At 46.7% G+C, this 21,252-nt stretch overlaps 1 protein-coding gene across 1 annotated transcript in view; it reads right to left on the reverse strand.

Annotated features, from left to right (window-relative positions):
* The window catches only part of FKBP8 (FKBP prolyl isomerase 8), a 66,861-nt gene extending 46,105 nt beyond the window's left edge, over positions 1–20,756 (reverse strand). Inside the window, exons 1-4 of the mRNA XM_056569810.1 lie at positions 20,690–20,756; positions 15,567–15,611; positions 13,883–14,052; positions 174–262 (exon numbers count right to left, since the gene is read on the reverse strand). Coding sequence (XP_056425785.1) covers positions 174–262; positions 13,883–14,052; positions 15,567–15,611; positions 20,690–20,756 — 371 coding nt within the window. The remainder of the gene's footprint in view (positions 1–173; positions 263–13,882; positions 14,053–15,566; positions 15,612–20,689) is intronic.
* Between the last annotated feature and the right edge of the window lie 496 nt (positions 20,757–21,252).

Genomic DNA, 21,252 nt, shown 5'->3' on the forward strand with positions numbered 1-21,252 from the left:
TGGATAACCCATTTAACTAGTGTGGTCAAACTTTGCTTAAATATTTGTCAGTTTTCTTTCTGGAAACACCTGCAAAACAGGCTTGTTTCTGCTTACTTGTGATTGCTCAAAGTAAATGATACAAAATAACCTATATTTTTCTGGTATTCAAAATTATGCCATAAAATAAATACCTTCCCAGAAGACCAAAGGCATAAAGGCCATTTGTCAGCAGGAATGCCACTTCTCCCAACTGCATCGATCGAACACCCAACTCTAAAGCCTGTGTACATAAAACATGACTCTAGTCAGACATGTAGCATACAAGCATTTAACAAAAAAAATTTGAAATTATCTACATGTCAACAAAATTGTCTTTGCCTATTTATTTTATGGCCTTACCTTTCTTAAAGTATCACTGTCATTTAGAGACACATCAAAAGTTTTGATCGGTTGGGGTTTGGGTGTTCAGACAGAGATGACTAGAATGAGCCAGTCAAAGCAATCAGATAAGCACTTCTTTCCCTGTCTGGCTGCTAGCTATGTAAGACTGACTCTATAAAAAAAAAAATCTGACTGTTTGCAGTGAGGAGAGAGACAGGAAAAGAAATTCTCAGCCAAGTGCTTCTCCTGGCTCATTCTAGCCCAGACAACCAGACCCAAACCATTATAAATGTTATATTCTCTATTTATGGTGCTGTTTTAATGATAACAGGAATTTTCCAGACTAGGAGAAAATCCCCATAGCAAACCTCTTCTGCTCTGGACAGTTCCTGCCATGGCCAGAGGTGTCAGCAGAGAGGACTGTGGTCAGACTAAAATAGAACAACTCAACTTCCTCTGTAGCATACAGCACATGATAAGTACTGGAAGGATTAAGATTTTTGAATAGAAGTAATATACAAATCTGTTTAACTTTCTGGCACCAGTTGATGTCAACTTTTTGCTAAACTTTGGCATTGTATAAGAAGGGAATTGGGTATTGTGAAGTGCACAAATTATTCTTTGTGGAATAATTTACACATTACTGAATTTGCACGTTTGAATAATTCTCAATTTTGGATCAATAGGGGAGTACCAAGAGTACATCATATATTTGAGGATGGCGATTTTCTCTCCTGACAAAATATGTACATTGTATGGTATTACTGTAAACTATTATTTTTTATATGCATACATTTCTCAAATGATAAGGGCAACACTCCCTCCTGAAATATTTAGAATAACTTCATGTTCCAGCTATTTTTTTTTTCTTCACCTTCAATGAGTGATTGTCACTCACTGACTGTTGGGGCCGACACATTGTACACTGACTGATTAACTGACTGCACTCTGTACAGTTGGTCACTAAGTCACAGATCACACACGGCAGCGGTGGCACTGCCGCTCCTGCACAGCACGTACCTCCGGGGCCGGCAGCTGCCGTCTCTTTAAAACAGTAGTAGTGGTCGCCGGGAGGTACATCCGCTGTGCTCTGCACGCTGACGCCAGCCGTGACGTCACGTGACCGCAGTAGCATTGTGGTGGTCAGGAAGAGGAGACCAGCGGAGGGAGCAGCAGTCTGACTGCCGGTGTGCTACAGAGTAGAGCAGTGCAAAGGAAGAGCCTGCCCTGAGGAGGCCGGCGGGCCGGCACAGAGCAGAGGTTTATAAGTAAAAAACAAAAAGGAGAAAAAAATATATGACTGGAGCTAGGGCAGAACTATGTGGTGGGGCCTGCAGTTTGGGGGGCAAGGACTGAGGCCTACAACTTTATGGCAAGTTGCCCCTATATCGTTTTTGTAGGCCTTTTTTAGATAATAGTTGCCCCCCACATAGTTGTAGGCCCCTTTGAGAGGGGCCTACAACAACTATATGGGGGCAACTTAAACATGGGGCCCCCATAAAGTTTGGGTAGGCCCTCTTCTAATAGCTGCCCCCATAAAGTTTGGGTAGGCCCCTCTTCTAATAGCTGCCCCAATAAGGTATGGGTAGGCCCCTCTGTTAATAGTTACCTCCATAATGGGGGCAACTATTAACAGAGGGACCTACCCAAACAAAATGAAACAACACCAACCAACTAAAATATATCTTATATTGCATAACCTGTTAAAGGAAATCAGTGTCACCTGCACTAACCTGTCGGTACCGTAATCTCCTCCGTTAGCTCCAGCTCTGGGCACCGGCTTGGGGCATGGGCGGAGCTTAGTGACATCACCGCTACTGTTCCCCGGACCCAGCTATAAGCAGCAGCAGCTTGGGGCATGGGCCGAGCTTAGTGACGTCACCGGTGCTGCTCTCTGCTGGGTCCTGGAAAAAGCAGCGGTGATAAGCTCCTCCAATGCCCCAAGCAAATGCCTGAAGCTGGAGCTAATGGAGAAGATTACAGGAGATCCCCGCCACGGTCCGGGACAGCCGTAGTATTGGAGGCGGTGTCTTATGTCGGTCTCGGCAGCTACGAAGTAAAGAAGAAACAGGTGAGTAATCAACATCACAACTGTTGTCTAGTAAAGTAATTTAGACAATTCGTGTTCGCGATTCAGACCCTGAGATTCTAATGTATCCAGTTTATGGATCCAAAAGGCTTCTTTTCGGGCTAGAAGCCTTTTGATATCACCACCCCATCTTGGAGGAATTACTTCATCAATTACTTGGAATTTCAGTTGGGCAATGGTATGACATTTTTCCTTGAAATGATGGGGAATTGGAAGAAGTAAGTTATTGCAGCGAATGCTCGATTTATGTCTATTAATGCGGTCTCCTACACGCTGGTTGGTTTCCCCAATGTATAGGAGACCGCACAGACATTTTATTAAATAGACTACATTTCTCGAGTGGCATGTAAAAAACATATTGATGGGAAAGGATTTTCATGAACGAGGATGTGTAATTTTATTGCCTCTTATCACATTGCTACACTGAGCACAGGTCAGGCAAGGATAGGTACCTGTTTCTGCAGCGACCGACATAAGGCACCGCCTCCAATACTACGGCTGTGGTTTCATTTCAGAAAAAACACAGACTGAATTGCCACAAAGGATGCACACCCAAGTCATATAATTTATAGAATATGGTAAGATTTTTATTGATACAAATCACAAATAGCAAGAAAGATAATTAAAAACACTTAAAATAGCTCAATAGAGCCATACTACAACAGTGAGACCAAACAATGATCACCACTGGTCATGTGTGAACAATAAGGGTGAACCTCCTGATCCTCACCACACACATGGTTAGAAGAAATATATACACAACACCAAATTATGTAACATGTAAATAAGAATACCAGAAAAACAAATGGCTGAATAGAAGTGAAAATGCACCAGGGGACAGAATAATGCAATAATCAATAAAAATAACAATGGAATAGTATACAGTCACCACATAATATGCAAGTCACAGATGGAGGAAAAGAAGGAACTGTATCCCAATCAGCCCATGTCCACAAAAGAGAACCCCACGCGTTCCATCACCCGATGTGACTTCCTCAGGGGTGATTGAGATACGGTTCCACATCGAGTGATGGAACGCGTGGGGTTCTCTCTTGTGGACATGGGCTAATTGGGATACGGTTCCTCCTTTTCCTCTGTCTGTGACTTGCATATTATGTGGTGACTGTTTACTATTCCATTGTTATTTTGATTGATTATTGCATGGGCGCATACAAATAGCACCTTTGTTCCGTTGTAATGTTAGGCAGTTGATAAAGGCTTCTGTATAGCCGGAACACGTGCTGCGATGTATTATGCAGTTTATGCTTGAATAAAAGAAACATTTCTTCAGCATTTCCGAGTACCAGAATTTCCTCAACCTCTATTGGATACTATAGATCTTTGAGCACCAACTCCTACAGTGCTGACCTATCAACACTCTGGACTTTGATTACTAAGGTTCGTGCACGTAGACGGGATAAATGTCTTCCGTACTATCGTACAGTGAGGACGAAGCATCCAGGATTATATCCCAGACCACCTCTTCAGCAGAATTTCTTTAGACTCCTGCAAATGAGTTGAAGAAAAGAGCGCTTGAATGAGAATCACGCCAACTGTTATCATATGAATTACACAATACCACTTTATCGGAATTTCACCGCCTTGAATGTATTCCGTGTGGACTTCGAGTGAATCTGCATCCTACATTGTTCTCTGAGGATACTGATTATTGCAGAGACTTTGAAAGGATTCTAAATAAATGCTCATTGGATATGATTGTCCTTACAGTAGACCGTCTGCAGAAAGCTATAGCAGATACCAAGAAAGAAGTTGACTCGATTGAACTACAGCTCCAGGATTCTCTAAAGACTGAGGATTTTACAGTTCTAAAAGATAATCTTGATAAACAGATTGAAAATCACTGCAAGGAACTAGAGGAAAGGAAAAGGAAGAAATTCCTTAGGGACACAGATTATCTGGCGAACCGCATTTATAGATGGCGGGAACCCTCCGGTTCTTCTTGGCAGGCAGCAGCCTCCTACAATCGAGGAGGATATTCTTCTTCAAGCTCGAGCGACTTCTCCAATACTCGCCGCAACAGACAACCTTTTTTACAGAGACGAAGAGGACGCCGAGGAGAAGAGGAGGCCGCCATCATCGGCGAACCCGGGGGTCCAGTGATCACAAGATCCCAGGTAGGATAGAATCTTTAGACACAAACATTTCCTCTAGATGTTTATCATCTGTGGAGACTACAGTCCTCCAGAAGGGACTCTCATTCAGTCCTGTTAATAAATTGGACTCTTTTCAATTAGATATTGATTTGGAGAGACAGTTCCATTTGATTAGACTTAAAGTCCACTTTTCGGTGGAAAAACCCCGTTACAAGACTACTTTACCTATTGCTTCTAATGTTACTGGGGACATCATGACCTTGGAGGGCTTTAACTTACGTTTGCAGTGTCGATACAATCCACCAAAAATGTACCATCCTTGTGAAAGCTGATGTTGATAAATTGATTAAAGAAATTGAGAGAGGGAAATACCCTGCATTTAACAATCTGTCTGTTTTGGAAAGACGTGCTCTAGACTCTCTCTCTGCTGACAAAAGTATTACAATAAACCCGCACCATAAGGGCGGTTCAATAGTATCAGATATAAGAAAGAAATTTTGCGGCAGCTAGCAGATAGAGAGACCTATGAGAAAGTAGATAAAGATCCGTTACCTGCTATTCAAAACAGGATTTATGCGTTGATTGTTAAATACGAGGAACTTGGTATTATAAATGATAAACTAGTCATGTATTTACAAAAAGACTATCCAATCACACCAGTGTTTTATATTCTTACAAAGAACCACAAGGGACTGGCCGATCCTCCAGGTCATCCCATTGTGGCTTCGATAGAATCAGTGTTATCCCCTCTCTCTATTGTGCTAGAAAAGTCATTGACACCTTGGGTGAAAGTCATCCATGCTTTTTTACTGGACACATCAGACTTCTTAAGGACATTAGAGACAGTGACGGACAGCACAGATGAGACTTTATTGGTTACATAACGTAGTCAGTTTGTACATGTCTATTGAACATAACAGGGGGATTGAGGCAACTAGATGGTTATTAGAACAAAGTGACTACACTAATCTACAGAAATCCTTTTTGGAGGATATGTTGAACATTGTATTGAGAGAAAATTATTTTCTTTACGAGGATAGTTTTTACAAACAGAAGAGAGGATTGGCGATGGAGGTGACCGTGCCCCCCCCCCCATATGCTAGTGTATATATGTCACATTTTGAAAATCTGTAAGTGTATCCTAATAATCTGTTTAAAAAATAGGCCATAATATTGGGACGATATATAGACAACATAGTATGCATATGGGAGGGGCCACGTTCCTCCATCCGTAAAACAGGCAATTCCTTTGTCTTAGAGACAACGGATATCGAGAATTGTGAAAAGTTGGATGGAAAGTTCAGAGAGTGGGGGTATCCAGAGAGTGTGTTGACAGTAGGTCCCAGAGCGAGGGGAGATCTAAACAGAAGATGATACCTTTCATGAGAACATTCCATCCTCTAACCTATAAAGTTGACAGAATCATTAGGGATCTTATCCAGGAGTTGAGGAGTTTTCCAATGCTCCTTTGATCTGTAATAAAAAGGCACCCAACTTGAAAGATAAATTGATCAGGGCTGATATTGGTTGTTCTAAAAAAAAGTCACCAAACCTTTCTAAGTGCACAAAAAAACAGATACCTATCCTTGCCTGACCTGTGCTCAGTGTAGCAATGTAATGAGAGGCAATCAAATTACACATCCTCGTTCAGGAATATCCTTTCCCATTAATAAGTTTTTTTACATGCCACTCGAGAAATGTAGACTATTTAATAAAATGTCTGTGCGATCTCCTATACGTTGGGAAAAACCACCCAGCGTGTAGGAGACCGCATTAAAGGGGTACTCCGGTGCTTACACATCTTATCCCCTATCCAAAGGATAGGGGATAAGATGCCTGATCGCGGGAGTCCCGCAGCTGGGGACCCCCGGGATCATGCACGTAGCACCCCGTTTGTAATCAGTCCCCGGAGCGTGTTCGCTCCGGGTCTGATTACGGGCGACCGCAGGGCCAGCGGCATGTGATGTCACACCTTCGCCCCCGTGTGACGTCACGCTCCGCTCCTCAATGCAAGCCTAAGGGAGGGGGCGTGATAGCTTGCATTGAGGCTTGCATTGAGGGGTGGAGTGTGAGGTCACACGGGGGCGGAGGCATGACGTCACACGCCGCCGGCCCTGCGGTCGCACGTAATCAGACCCGGAACGAACACGCTCTGGGACTGATTACAAACGGGGTGCCGCGTGCATGATCCCGGGGGTTCTCAGCTGCGGGACTCCTGCGATCAGGCATCTTATCCCCTATCCTTTGGATAGGGGATAAGATGTGTAAGCACCGGAGTACCCCTTTAATAGACATAAATCGAGCATTTGCTGTAATAACTTACTTCTTCCAATTCTCCATCATTTCAAGGAAAAATGTCATACCATTGCCCAACTGAAATTCCAAGTAATTGATGAAGTCATTCCTCGAAGACGGGGCGGTGAGATCAAAAGGCTTCTGGCCCAAAAAGAAGCCTTTTGGATCAATAAACTGGATACATTAGAACCTCGGGGTCTTAATCGTGAATACGAATTATCTAAATTACTTTAGTAGATAACAGTTATGACGTTGATTACTCACCTGTTTCTTCTTTACTCCGTAGCTGCTGCAACCGACATAAGACACTGCCTCCAATACTACGGCTGTGGTTTCATTTCATTCATAAAGTTTTGTCACGTGTGTTTTGATGTTCAACTATGGGGAGGTTCTGGGATAGTGATGATGTTGATTGTACCTGCCGGGCGCATACAAATAGCACCTTTGTTTCGTTGTAATGTTAGGCAGTTGATAAAGGCTTCTGTATAGCCGGAACGCGTGTTGCGATGTATTATGCAGTTTATGCTTGAAGAAAATAAATATTTCTTCAGCATTTCCAAGTGTCGGGATTTCCTCAGCCTCTATTGGATACTATATATCCTCAAGCACCGACTCCTACAGTGCCGAACTATCTACACTCAGGACAAGGTAAGTACCGTTGTCTTCAGTGTCGCCTGCACTACCTGTTGGTACCGACAGGTTAGTGCAGGTGATACTGGTGACAGATTTTTTTTAAGGACCAAGGGCGTACCTGTACGCCCTGGTCTCACTCCCCCAGTTTGAAGCGCGCTCACGAGATGAGCACACTTCATATCCAGTGGGCCCAGACTGCTATCAACAGCCAGCACCCACGGTTAATGCCGGGTATCCCCAAACGGGCAGATGCGTGGCATTAAAGAGTAGCTATCACTAACTTAAATTTCCCTAATACCCCTGCCCATCTGTCCCTGACATTACCTACGTCTATCCCTGTATTTATTTCATTCAAATTCCCCATAAAAATACCTTTTTTCAAGCCGCTTCTGTAGCTCAGAGTTGAGCAGTCTCAGGAGGGCAGGAAGTGGGTGGCCCCGGCCGGAGTGACGTCATCTGAAGCCTGGTCGGGGCTCGCTTCCGCCCATCTTGCTGTATTCTGCGCTCCCTCTCGGGAGCGCGCATACAGGCATTTTACAGGGCAGGGACAGCAGCCCCTGAGTCTCCACCTCTCTGTTTGGCAATACACATGCCATACAGAGGGGAGGAACAACGGATGAGTGTTGTCTCCCTCTCTGTCTCCAGCATGGGAGATAGACTGCAGCATTCGCGCTGCAGTGAGAAGAGGAATATGAAGGGGGGCGGGGATATTCAAATTTTGCACGCCGCGCGGGAATGAGCGCTGTGCTTGCTCTTTTCCTGTTTCATATACAGACAGAGCGAGCTGTGAACAAGCATTTCAGACCGCGCTGGACCACGCTGCCCGGCCAGCAGTGGTCCAAACTTGCTCAACGTAAGGGGGTGAAAAGGATTCCTGAGCCATGTAGGATTTCTAATGTGAAAAAAACCCAGTAAAAAGTAAATTTTTTTTAATAAACATATATTAGAAATATGTTTATTTTTGCATAATCTTTTTAATAAAAAAAAATTTACTTTAATGGGAGTACCCATTTAAAGGAGATATGCAGTAAAATCAAACTTTTTCCCCAGTGCCCAGGCTGCCAGGGCTGCAAAAAAAAAAAAAACTTTAAGTCACCTTCTTACGTTCCCCCGTTGTGGAGATATGGGGTCCCGTTCCTCTGGAGCTGCAGGTCTGGCTTCTTTAGGCTCGGAACGGCTAGTGATATGCTGAGTGCACTGTCGTGATCAAAGCTGTGTCTAAATGCGGGAGTTAACAGTGCCTTGTGCTTTTACATTTATTTATTTTTGTTAAGTGTGTTAGGGTAAGATACATAGGGCATATTAGAAAAGGGTATGTAGTTAGTGTTAGTGTAGGGTCCTGCATAAACCATATTCTTTGGTCAAAAAAGAATTCCTTACTGAAATCACTGATGACGGTCTGACTCCTTTTTTACTGTCTTTGTAGTTCTAAAAAACAATGAGGGGCATTTACTAATCTTTTACTATGTAGTCTGGTTTTTACCCTGTTTTTTTCTACTTCATTTTTGACTATGTGCGACAAATTTACTAAATTGTTGCACGGCATTAATAAATTTGGCACACATAGGCAAAAGTGGGAAATTTACTTCATGTAGTAGAAAAAATTGTCTGTTCCTTTTTCCTGCTGTCTGAATAGGTTTGGCTGCTGGTTTCCTTCTGGATCTTTTGTTTTTGAGTTTTTTTTTAGCTTTTTCACCACATCTAAATAATTCAATAACTACAGTGGTCCCTCAAGTTACAATATTAATTGGTTCCAGGAAAACCATTGTAAGTTGAAACCATTGCATGTTGAGACCATAACTCTATGGAAACATGGTAATTGGTTCTAAAGGCACCAAAATGTCATCCAAAATAGGAAAAAGTGACAAAGAAAAATAAGTAGATAACTAATATAGATAAAGCAAATCCTTACATATAAAAGTAATAAAGATCTGCTGGGAGATGTAAATTACTGTCTATGTCAGTGTTTCCCAAGCAGGGAGCCTCCAGCTGTTGCAAAACTATAACTCCCAGCATGCCTGGACAGCCAAAGGCTGTCCGGGCATGCTGGGAGTTGTAGTTTTGAAAAAGATGGGGCCACCCTGATTGGGAAACACTGGTCTATGTAGAGGACCGGAGCATCTTCAGGGGTCCTGTACAGTACAAGCAATGTCCCAAACAAGTAATGGAGTCGCCCTCACCTGGTGTCCAAAAGAGCAGCTAACCCTAATACAGGTAAAGTCTACAGAACATGTAATACCAGACACCAGTCAGTGCATACACTTCAGTAATACAGGGGTTTTACCAGTGAATGCCCATTTTGATTGGTTGGTTCTTCCAGCCATTGACACGTTTCACAGATCTGGACTGTCTGTAGCATTGTATGTTGAGTCTGGTTTCAACTTACGATGGTCCAGAAAAGACCATTGTATGTTGAAACTATTGTATGTTGAGGCCATTGTAAGTTGAGGGATCACTGTAAATTGTAGTCTTGGCTCAGAAGTGGTAAACGGTGTTTAGTGTGTGTGTGTGTGTGTGTGTGTTTATTACATTTTTTTAACACAGTTTTTTCTCCCTAAATGTACTTACACTTTTTTTTTTTTTTGGTTAGTTCTTCTACAGATCTGTGTATCCTGTGGACTCCTTCGGATTCGGTGGACTACTTCGACGACCAGCGTTTTTCTTTGCTTGATGTTAATAAAATGGTTAATGAGGGCTTGTGGGGGAGTGTTTTTTTGTAATAAATTTTTTTTAAACCTGTTGTGTTTTTTTTTATTTTACTTTACTAGACAGGCTTAGTAGTGGAAGCTGTCTTATAGACTGAGTCCATTACTAAGCCGGGCTTAGCGTTAGCCACAAAAACAGCTAGCGCTAACCCCCAATTATTACCCTGGTACCCAACACCACAGGGGTGCCGGGAAGAGCCGGTACCAACAGTCCCGGAGTGTCAAAAATGGCACTCCTGGGCCTAGGCCGTAACAGGCTGGCGTTATTTAGGTTGGGGAGGGCCAGTAACAATGGTCCTCGCCTACCCTGGTAACGTCAGGCTGTTACTGTTTGGTTGGTATTTGGCTGAGAATAAAAATAGGGGGGACCCTATGCGTTTTTTAAATATATTGAATTATTTATTTAAAAAAAAAAACGCATAGGGTCCCCCCTATTTTCATTCTCAGCCAAATACCAACCAAACAGTAACAGCCTGACGTTCCCAGGGTGGGCGAGGACCATTGTTACTGGCCCTCCCCAGCCTAAATAACGCCAGCCTGTTACCGCCTAGGCCCAGGAGCGCCATTTTTGACGCTCCAGTCCTGTTGGTACCGGCTCTTCCCGGCACCCCTGTGGCGTTGGGTACCGGGGTAATAATAGGGGGTTAGCGCTAGCTGTTTTTGTGGCTAGCGCTAAGCCCAGGTTAGTAATGGACTCTGTCTATAAGACAGCTTCCACTACTAAGCCTGTCTAGTAAAGTAAGAAAAAAACACAACTGGTTTAAAAAAAAATTTATTACAAAAAATACTCCCCCACAAGCCCTTGTTAACCATTTTATTAAAATCAAACAAAGAAAAACGCTGGTCATCGAAGTAGTCCACCGAATCCGAAGGAGTCCACAGGATACACGGATCTGAAATGAGAAGAAAACAAAAAAAATGGGTTAGTACATTTATTATCACCTGCTCACACATCTCCCGCCCCGCACGACTACAACTGCCAGCATGCCCTTACAGTAAGGACATGCTGGGAGTTGTAGTTGTGTGGTGCAGGAGATGTGTGGGCAAGCTTGTCCCCTGCCCCCAGCTGCAGGACAAGTGACAAGCTGCAGGACTACAACTCCCAGCATGCCCTTACAGTAAGGTGGGGCGGAGGCCGGGCACAGTGTTTCCCAACCTGGGACTTGTAGTTTTGCAACATCTGGAGGCACCCTGGTTGGGAAACACTGTTTTAGGCCAGTGTTTCCCAACCAGGGTGCCTCCAGATGTTGCAAAACTACAAGCCCCAGCATGCCTGGACAGTCAAAGGCTGTCCAGGCATGCTGGGAGTTGTAGTCTTGCAACATCTGTAGGCAACCTGGTTGGGAAACACTGGCCTAAAACAGTGTTTCCCAACCAAGGTGCCTCCAGATGTTGCAAAACTACAAGTCCCAGCATGCCTGGACAGTCAAAGGCTGTCTAGGCATGCTGGGACTTGTAGTTTTGCAACATCTGGAGACAACCTGGCTGGGAAACACTGGCCTAAAACAGTGTTTCCCAACCAGGGTGCCTCCAGATGTTGCAAGACTACAACTCCCAGCATGCCTGGACAGCCAAAGGCTGTCCAGGCATGCTGGGAGTTGTAGTCTTGCAACATCTGGAGGCACCCTGGTTCGGAAGCTTGCACAACTTACCAGCTTCCGTAGGATCCAGCGCTGCACGACACTGCCGCGCGACAGTGCCGCGCGACGATCTCCGACAGCGATCGTCGCTGGAGCCTCGGAAGGGTAAGTGAACGTCTTCGCCGGTCCCCTTCAGCTGTTTAGTTTTGCAACAGCTGGAGGACTACAGTTTACAGACCACAAACCAGTGGTCTGCAAACTGTGGCCCTCCAGCTGTTGCAAAACTACAACTCCCAGCATGCCTGGACAGCCAATGGCTGTCCAGGCATGCTGGGAGTTGTAGTCTTGCAACATCTGGAGGCACCCTGGTTGGGAAACACTGTTTTAGGCCAGTGTTTCCCAACAAGGGTGCCTCCAACTGTTGCAAAACTACAACTCCCAGCATGCCTGGACAGCCAAAGGGTGTCCAGGCATGCTGGGAGTTGTAGTCTTGCAACATTTGTAGGCACCCTGGTTGGGAAGCTTGCGCAACTTACCGGCTTCCGTAGGATCCAGCGCTGCACGACACTGCCGCGCGACAGTGTCGCGCGACGATCTCCGTCAGCGATCGTCGCTGGAGCCTCGGAAGGGTAAGTGAACGTTTTCGCCGGTCCCCTTCAGCTGTTTAGTTTTGCAACAGCTGGAGGACTACAGTTTACAGACCACACACCAGTGGTCTGCAAACTGTGGCCCTCCAGCTGTTGCAAAACTACAACACCCAGCATGCCCTGACAGCCAAAGCCTATGGCTCTCAGGGCAGGAGCCCGGGCTGACATTACAGTGCAGCCGCCCGGGCTCCTCATACGGCCTCCCCGCTACCCCCCTTGTCTCCCGCCCGGGCTCCTCATACGGCCTCCCCGCTACCCCCCCCCCCCTTGTCTCCCGCCCGCGCCGCTCAGCTCCCGCTGCTACAAGACTACAACTCCCAGCGTGTCCTCACTGTAAGGGCATGCTGGGACTTGTAGTCTTGCAACAGCAGACAGATGGGAGTTGTGTGGTGCTGGCAGGTGAGAGGGGGGGATATAAATCACTGTAGTGTCCCGGTAGCGCAGTGAGGGTAGCGGGGAGAAAGTATGTCGGAGCCCGGGCGGCAGTAGCTTTTCCTGCTCCATGTTGGAGCTGGAGTAAATTTAGTCAATTTTTACGGCCGTTGTGACAGTTTATTGCGCAACTGCGACTGTCTCAGTTAATAAATTCCTGACCACTGCAAGTAAAAACTGAAAACTTGCGTAAATTAGGCGGGAATTTTTTTTTTGACTTTCTAGCTCTTGCTAGGGAAAGTCGCACAATTTATAGGGTAGACGCAATTGCGACAATTTTGCGCCAAAAATACTCAGAAAAAAATGACTAAACCCCTTAGTAAATGCCCCTCAATGTAATTAAGGGTGGTTCCCAGGGGTGGGGTGGGGGGGGGGGCATCTAGGGGGTGGAGTTAGCATGGACCCTAGGGGGTGGGGGGTGCTACGGGGGGGGGGGGGGGGTTAGGCCTTGAGCTGTGTAAGGGGCCCCAAAATTTCTGATGGCAGCCCTGCTTATAGGTGAAGGGAAAAAATGTTTGGCAGACACTTATAGAGGGAGTTAGGCGGGCAAGAGTGGCCAAACATATGGGGGAATGTAGAGAAAGCTTCGGAGAATCAGCAGCACAAAATCATTCAATTCAAAATTATACAGAAATATTAGTTTTCTCAAGAATTGCTGAGTAAAATGGGGATTAAAGATAATCCTGCTCGTCCTAAATGTAGTACTACTGTGGCATATTTCTTACATTTAATGTACTCATGTCCCAAGCTTTAGGTATTTTGGGAAGAGGTTATGCAGGATTTAGAGAGGAGAGTAAAATATGCTATTCCAATGGTATGTGAGGTTCTAATACTTGGTGAATCATCCAAAATGGGTTTGCAACAAATATGTCTGCCATCAAATTGCAGGAAACATTGACAGAAACCTGACAGACGGAATTATGGGTAAATGTCAGTAATGGTTGGTATCTGTTTGCATATGAACCTGTTTTATCTGTCAAGGCTCAGTTATAAAAAGAAGCTGGAGAATTGCACAAATCTTTACCTGTATAACGTCACCTTCATCCAGAACAAAGGACAGTTTTGGATCTTTCTCCACCAGACACCCGTCTTCCAAAATACCCATAAGGTACACTGTTACCTGTTGCCCAGGGAGTGGTTTTGAGTCCTCCCCACGACCTGGCCTCAGAATTTTCTTTCTTAACAGTTTGTCATCTAAAAGACAGAAACACATTATAATATTTATATATTTTGGTACATATACATTTGTGTGGAGTTTCTTCTATTGTAATTAACAGAAAAATAGTTATGGCATAGCATAGAAACCCGAACCCCTTCTTATTCTAAAAGAAATAGAGGGAGATTTATCACAACCTGTGCAAAGGAAAAGTTGACCAGTTGCCCATAGCAACCAATAAGATCGCTTCTTTCATTTTGCAGAGGCCTTGTTAAAAATGAGGCCAATCTGATTGGTTGCTAAGGGCAACTGGGCAACTTTTCCTTTGCACAGGTTGTGATAAATCTCCCCCATAGAGCTTGAAAACGAAGAAGCAGTATCCTCTAAACTGATGTTAACGTTGTCCATGATATGGATTGGGCCAGATGGAGTTACAGCTTACATCTGTCCAGGATTAAGTGAGATGCTATTTTTCATGGTTGTATGTGGCCTGTCACCAGTCACTCATACAGTAAATAGTATAAGAAGGGTGTAGGAGGGGGTGTAATGGTGGTGTTAACCACTAAAAGCTTGTTATGCTTAACCTCCCTGGCGGTATGATTATGTTTGGAAATTTGTACCAAAAGTGGTACAATTTTTTGCATTGAAATTTCACATCTCCCCCCGCCCGTTTCACATCTCCCCCCGTCACATTCCCCCTCCCTTGTCACATTTCCCCCCCTTATCACATTCTCCTCCCCCTTGTCACATCCCCCCCTTGTCACATTCCCCCCCTTGTCACATTCTCCCCCCTCCCTTGTCACATTCTCCTCCCCCTTGTCACATTCTTCTCCCCTTGTCACATCCCCCCCCCCTCCATGTCACATTCCCCTCCTTCCCTGTCACATCCCCCCCTTGTCACATTCTTCCTACTTGTCGCATTCCCCCCTTTGTCACATTCTTCCTCCCTCCATGTCACATTCTCCCACCTTATCGCATCCCCTCCCCCCCTTTGTCACATTCTCCCCCCCCCTTTGTCACATTCCCCCTCCTCCATGTCACATTCCCCTCCCCCCGTCACATTCCCCCCCCCCTTGTCACATTCCCCCCTCTGTCACATTCCCCCCTTTGTCACATTCTTCCTCCCTCCATGTCACATTCCCCCCACCTTATCACATTCCCCTCCCCCTTTTGTCACATCCCCCCCCCTTTGTCTCATTCTTCCCCCTTTGTCACATTCTCCTCCCCCTTGTCACATCCCCCCTTGTCACATTCCCCCCCTCCCTTGTCACATTCTCCCCCCTTCTTGTCACATTCTCCCCCTCCTTTGTCACATTCCCCCCTCCATGTCTCATTCCCCTCCCCCCCTGTCACATCCCCCCCTTGTCACATTCTTCCCCCTTGTCACATTCCCCCCTCTGTCACATTCCCCCCTTTGTCACATTCTTCCTCCCTCCATGTCACATCCCCCCCTTATCCCATTCCCCTCCCCCCCTTTGTCACATTCTCCCCCCCCCCTTTTGTCACATTCACCCCCCCCCCCCTCCCTGTCACATTCATCCCCCCTTGTCACCTTGTCTTGTTCGGCAGCAACACACACTAGGTTTGCCGGGCAGATTTTAAACCTAGTGTATTTGCTGTCGAACAAGTCCTTTCCCCTTCAGCCAATCACTGGCTTGACACCACTGCAGCCGGTGATTGGCTGAAAGGGGAAAGGTTCTACAAGATGAATAATGAAGAGAGCAGGGACCATAGCGCACGGAGGGGAACGACATCTGCAGGGACCGGGATTAGGTGAGCAGAAGGTTTTTTTAATTTTTTTTCCCTGTGCCCTTTTACACTTAGCCCAGTGTTTTCTACAAGGGTGCCTCCAGCTGTCGTGAAACTACTACTCACAGCATGGCCGGACAGCCTTTGGCTGTTCGGGCATGCTGAGAGTTGTAGTTTTGCAACAACTGGAGGCCCCCTGGTTGGGAAACACTGACTTTTAGTATTTGTCTTTACCTGCTCTGGCCGGCCCCCGCCACGGGAACCGACCCGAGCAGATAATCACATGTTTTCCCGGGGGCCGTATCGCTATATCGCAAAAAGCAAAAATCGCGATTTGATTGCTTTTGCGATATATCGTGCAGCCCGGCCGGCAACTCTGCAATTCTACCCAGAGCGTGACTCAGGGTTACCGCTCCTGGCAGGGAAAATTAACCCCGAGTCACGCTCGGGATAACCGCTAAGAAGGTTAAAGCCTGACTGCCTCAGTGATGGACATAGTGTAATAGGAACTGCATGCACAGTCCATTTGCAATGCTGAACCTAACATAGGTTTTACTAAATATATTAAGAAAGATGCTATTTACATGAAATGTTCACCAGATGTTGGTAACACCCAAGTAATCCATACATACCAAGAAACCAAACAAATAAGCTCTGAAATGAAGTTATGTGTAATAATTAGGGATGAGCGAATGAAATCTGACGAATCCAAATTTGTTACGAATTTTATTAAACTCCATTTACTGTGGTCCAGGCTCCAGGGCATCTAAAATGGCAGATCCACATATGAGGACATGGGGCAAGGAATACTGGGAATGCGGGAACAAGGGTAGGCGGGATGACCCTGAATCACATGCAGCACACAGTCTATCAGCAGTCAGTCATCCCTGTGATGTCACAGCCCTATATAATCGGCAGCCATATTGCGGCCAGTCACTTCAGCCTTTCACTGCAGAAGATAGATTGGGACAGACAGCGCTAGAAAAGCTTTTTTCCAGCAGTTCTGTTGCACAGAGAGAGAGGGACAGAAAGCAGTGTGTTTTGCACAGAAAAGCATTCTTCCTGCAGTGATTCACCTACCAGTCACTGTCTACAGTATTCTATTACAGAGAGGGACAGAGAGCAGTGTGTTGCACAGAACAGCAGCGATTCAGCTCAAGCTCAAATCCTGCCTAGAAGCACTGATAGTGAAGGGAGTGAGATTGAGAGAGAAAGTGCAATTTTGGGTGTAGTACACAGCGATTGTGTGCTGCAGCAATGGTGTGTACTGCTGGTGCTGTATACAAATACTTTTTTAAGCATACTGGAGCGCATTGTACTCCCCTCATAAGTGCATACCACATACGTACATCTCAGTGGTGTACTATTTTGTTCCTGTTAAAGTCTCAAGGGCCTAGATACTGTGAAAGGCAAGGCAAAAGTACACACCAGCTGGTGTTGTAGACAGATACTTACATACATCTCAGTGGTGTACTATTTTGTTCCTGTTAAAGTCTCAAGGGCCTAGATACTGTGAAAGGCAAGGCAAAAGTACACACCAGCTGGTGTTTTAGACAAATACTTACGTACATCTCAGTAGTGTACTATTTTGTACCTGTTAAAGTCTCAAGGGCCTAGATACTGTGAAAGGCCAGGCAAAAGTACTCACTGGCTGGTGTTGTACACAACTACTTTTTAAGCATACAGTAGTGCATTGTCCTCCCCTCATAAGTGCATACCACATACATACATCTAAGTGGTGTACTATTTTGTTCCTGTTAAAGTCTTAAGGACCTAGATACTGTGAAAGGCCAGACAAAAGTACTCACCGGCTGGTGTTGTACACAAATACTTTTTTTAAGCGTACTGTAGCGCATTGTCCTCCCCTCATAAGTGGATACCACATACGTACATCTAAGTGGTGTACTATTTTTCTCCTGTTTAAATCTCAAGGGCTTAGATACTGTGAAAGGCCAGGCAAAAGTACTCACCATCTGGTGTTGTACACAAATACTTTTTTACGCGTAATGGAGCGTATTGTACTTCCCTCATATACGCACTAAGTATGTCAGACAGAGAAGTGCCAGGATGTGCACAGAGGAGTGCCAGAGGCCTAAATTCATCAGGCAGAGGTCGCAGCAGAATAGGGGAGAGTGGCCGCAGGAGACACAGCGAGAGGCCTGAGCTCCCAGTATAAGCTAGCGGTCGTGTCTTCACTAGAAACCCATTTGCCGTCATCGATTGGTTAACACGGTCATCCACTTCATCACAAGTCACATCTGACACCCCCAGTCAACAGTCGGTGGGTTCCTCAGACACAACTCAGTTGGCATGGCCAGTGAGCAGTCCCTGCCCTCCCATTGCCTCTGTCCTATGCTGTTCCCTCCCCCTCAGAAGCATCTTATGCTGTGGGTTCAGCTCCACTATTTAGTGAAGACGATCTAGAGGACAATCAGCAGCTACAGCCATCCAAGAATTGGAGAAGACATCCACCGCTTCCTACGCAAGGCGGGCAAGCAGTGATGAGGAGAGTGGCGTGGGAGGTGGTGTTGCAAGCATTCAGGCTCCTGAAGCAGACACTATTGAGGAACCTGAGGAGTACATCAGTGACGTGCAGACACAACTCGATGATGATGATGATGATGAAGCTGATCGCACTTGGGAGCCGGGTGCAGAAGGGGCTTCATCATCATCAGGAGGAGAGGGTTGCAGGTTGCCTGTGAGGCAGCAGATGAGCCAGCAAGGTGGTAGCATGGTTGTCAGTCAGCATGGTGGCAGAAGTGGAAAGTCTGGAGCCTTATGTGCCTGGGGTAGACCACCTGCTTTGCGGTAGCCTACCTTCCCGGGAGGTAGGGAAACAGGGGTTCCTGGAGTCGGCAGCAGTAGCAGTCAATCAATGTGGACTGTTGGTGGGAAAAACCTTGTGTATGTCTCTATTTTTATAAAGAAAATCGTCCATCAGATAATGTGTGTTCCAATATTTTCCTTTAAAATCTTTGCCTTTATGGAAGAATACATATTCATACATACATATAGCACCCAGTGAACCTTTACATCAGGAATCCATGCTGCTGCCCACTAGGGAGCAGCAAGGCCCCCCATGCATTGTTGTACATGCTCTGTAAACATGCCATGTTTATTAACCTGTCATGATCTTGATACATTTTTTAATCCTCCCAGTTCTCTCCCCCCCCCCTCCATCATTATAAACCATCGCACACCTTTAATTTTTTTGTTCTATTCCTTGATTTTGTCCTGCATATTCTGCTCAGTCTCAGTCAGTTTCACAGACTGAAACCCTTTTGGGGAGAACTTCCTCTCTTATTCCTCTATGCTCATCAGAACACACTGCCCAGGGCAGTTCAGTGTGAGGAGTGTTTGGATGTGTCCTTTTGTGCTCTACAGACTTCCATGCAGAGAAGCAGTGTTTCTGTCGGCCTTTCCCAGGAGTGTGGCGGTCTCCTGGGGGGGGGGTGGAGTGGGCCTTCCTGCAAGTGGCGGTGGCCCTTGTTCCGGCCGGAGGGAGAAGATAGGGCGGGGTCTGTGGTGGTGCGGGCTCTGCTTCCCGGGCGGCGGGTGCCGGCCAAGGATCTGGTGGGAGGGGGGCGGGGTGTGGAGGTGTCGGGGGGGGGGGGGGGGGCGGGAGGTCCGGCTCCGCTTGCTGCTCCCACGTAGCCGCACGGTTTGCAGAGTACGACCAGTGTGGCAAAGAGCTGAGGTTTGCGAGAGAAGACCTGCATGGGACTCAGAGTCTGGCAAACTCTGGGTCCAAGAGAAACAGGCCAGAGCTGAAAAAGAGGATCACGGCCCTGAAAGCTGAGATAATGAAGTTGGAGGAGAGGAGAGCAGAGATTCTGGAAGGAAGCGGTCTCTTCAGGGAGAAACTGAAGAACGAAGACCGGTCTGCCGCCATGAAATCGCCAGGTAAGGCGAAGGTGGATGATGGGGAGAGTAATGGCAGTGAAGAAAGTGAGGATGGTGGTGAAAAAGAAAAGGAGGAGGAGAGAGTGAAGGAAGATGCTGTGCCTGTGGCTGCTACCTGTGACAGCCAGACCACCCAGGACAGCTACATTGAGCTGGCCCAGGTGGTGCTTCCTTTGAGTAAGAGCAAGGAGGATGATGTGGAGAGTGAGGCTGGGGGATTATTGAGGGGTCCCCAGCCCACCGACCGGAATTTTACCTTAGTTGATGATTTATGTGCGGATGTGGAAGTTAAGAGGAAAGCTAAGAAGCAAAAGACCCAAGAATCTGTGCAGTACGTGTTTCTTCCTTTCCAGCAGTCTGGGCCAGCTACAAAGCTGGTTCAGGCTGCTGGGCCCCCCAGACTGCAAGACCCCGTTCCTGTAGTTGAGCGGGGCCAGCATGGGGCCACAGCATGGCGTCAGAGATGGCTGCAGTTGCAATAAATGTAAAGCTTACCCGTCCTGCCAATAGGGATGGGCAGGATGGGCTCATGGTATGCAGTTCTGGCACTGCAGGACAGCCCCAGGGTGGCAGGGGGCATGTCCAAGTGCCAGAGGCAAGTTATGCTGCCGTGTGCTCGGGGGGCAGTTCCCTGAGTGCTGTTGGCATTACCAGCACGGCAGGGCACTCCCCTGTGACGGAGGGGGAGTGTCCACAGGGGAGTGCCCCGCAGCGCTGGTACCCCGCCACCCCCCCCCCCCCCCCCGATAGTGGCTGCTCCTAGGAGCTATGCTAATGTCGCTGCCGGGGGTTAGGGGGGTCCCCGTCTACGTCCGGCTCTGAAGGCCATTTGCAAAAGTGCCTCCTGGAGGCTCTACGCAGGGGCAATAGGCCGATCCAGGTACAGGGGAGGTAAAGGCGATTTCCCATCAGAACTTGATCAAGAAAGTGACCGTTTTGACCCCTAACGAGTTGCTTTCTTGTTATGACATCATGATCTGGCGCGGACGGTATGGGCATGTGACGGACATGCCCAAGAAAAACCTTGATCAGCATGGGATCTGGTCCAGGGTCTGTGCTTTGTGTGGTTGGGTGGGTCATCTTGCTGCATCCTGTAGACAGATCTAGTGCCACCTGTGTGGTGTTCTCAAGCACCCTTTCAGTCGTTGTCCTAGGGCTTTCAACCTTGCAGCGGCCGCTCCGGCCGAGGAGAGTTGTGAAGTTGCCACTTTTTTATTTTTCTGCTTATGGGGAGGTATGAGGGCGTACCAGCTGATCGGGACCCCGCCTTTTCACTGCGGTGGTCCCGATCAGCCCCACTGAGCAGCTGGGAAGGTTTTACTTTCGTTTTAGACACGGTGTTCAACTTTGAACGCTGCGTCTAAAGGTTTAATAGCGCGCTGCACCGTGATCGCTGGCATGTGCTATTAGCCCCGGGTCCCGTGACCCCGCGTTATATCGCGGGAGGCAGCCAAGGACGTAAATATACATCCTTGGTTGTTAAGGGGTTAAAAGAAAAAAATTGCAAATAACATTTGTCCAAGTTGAATTTTTTTCTGTTATAGGGAAGTAAGTGTTACGCCGAGCGCTCCGGGTCCCCGCTCCTC

Source organism: Hyla sarda, chromosome 4 (assembly GCF_029499605.1).
Source record: "Hyla sarda isolate aHylSar1 chromosome 4, aHylSar1.hap1, whole genome shotgun sequence".
Taxonomy (NCBI): Eukaryota; Metazoa; Chordata; class Amphibia; order Anura; family Hylidae; genus Hyla; species Hyla sarda.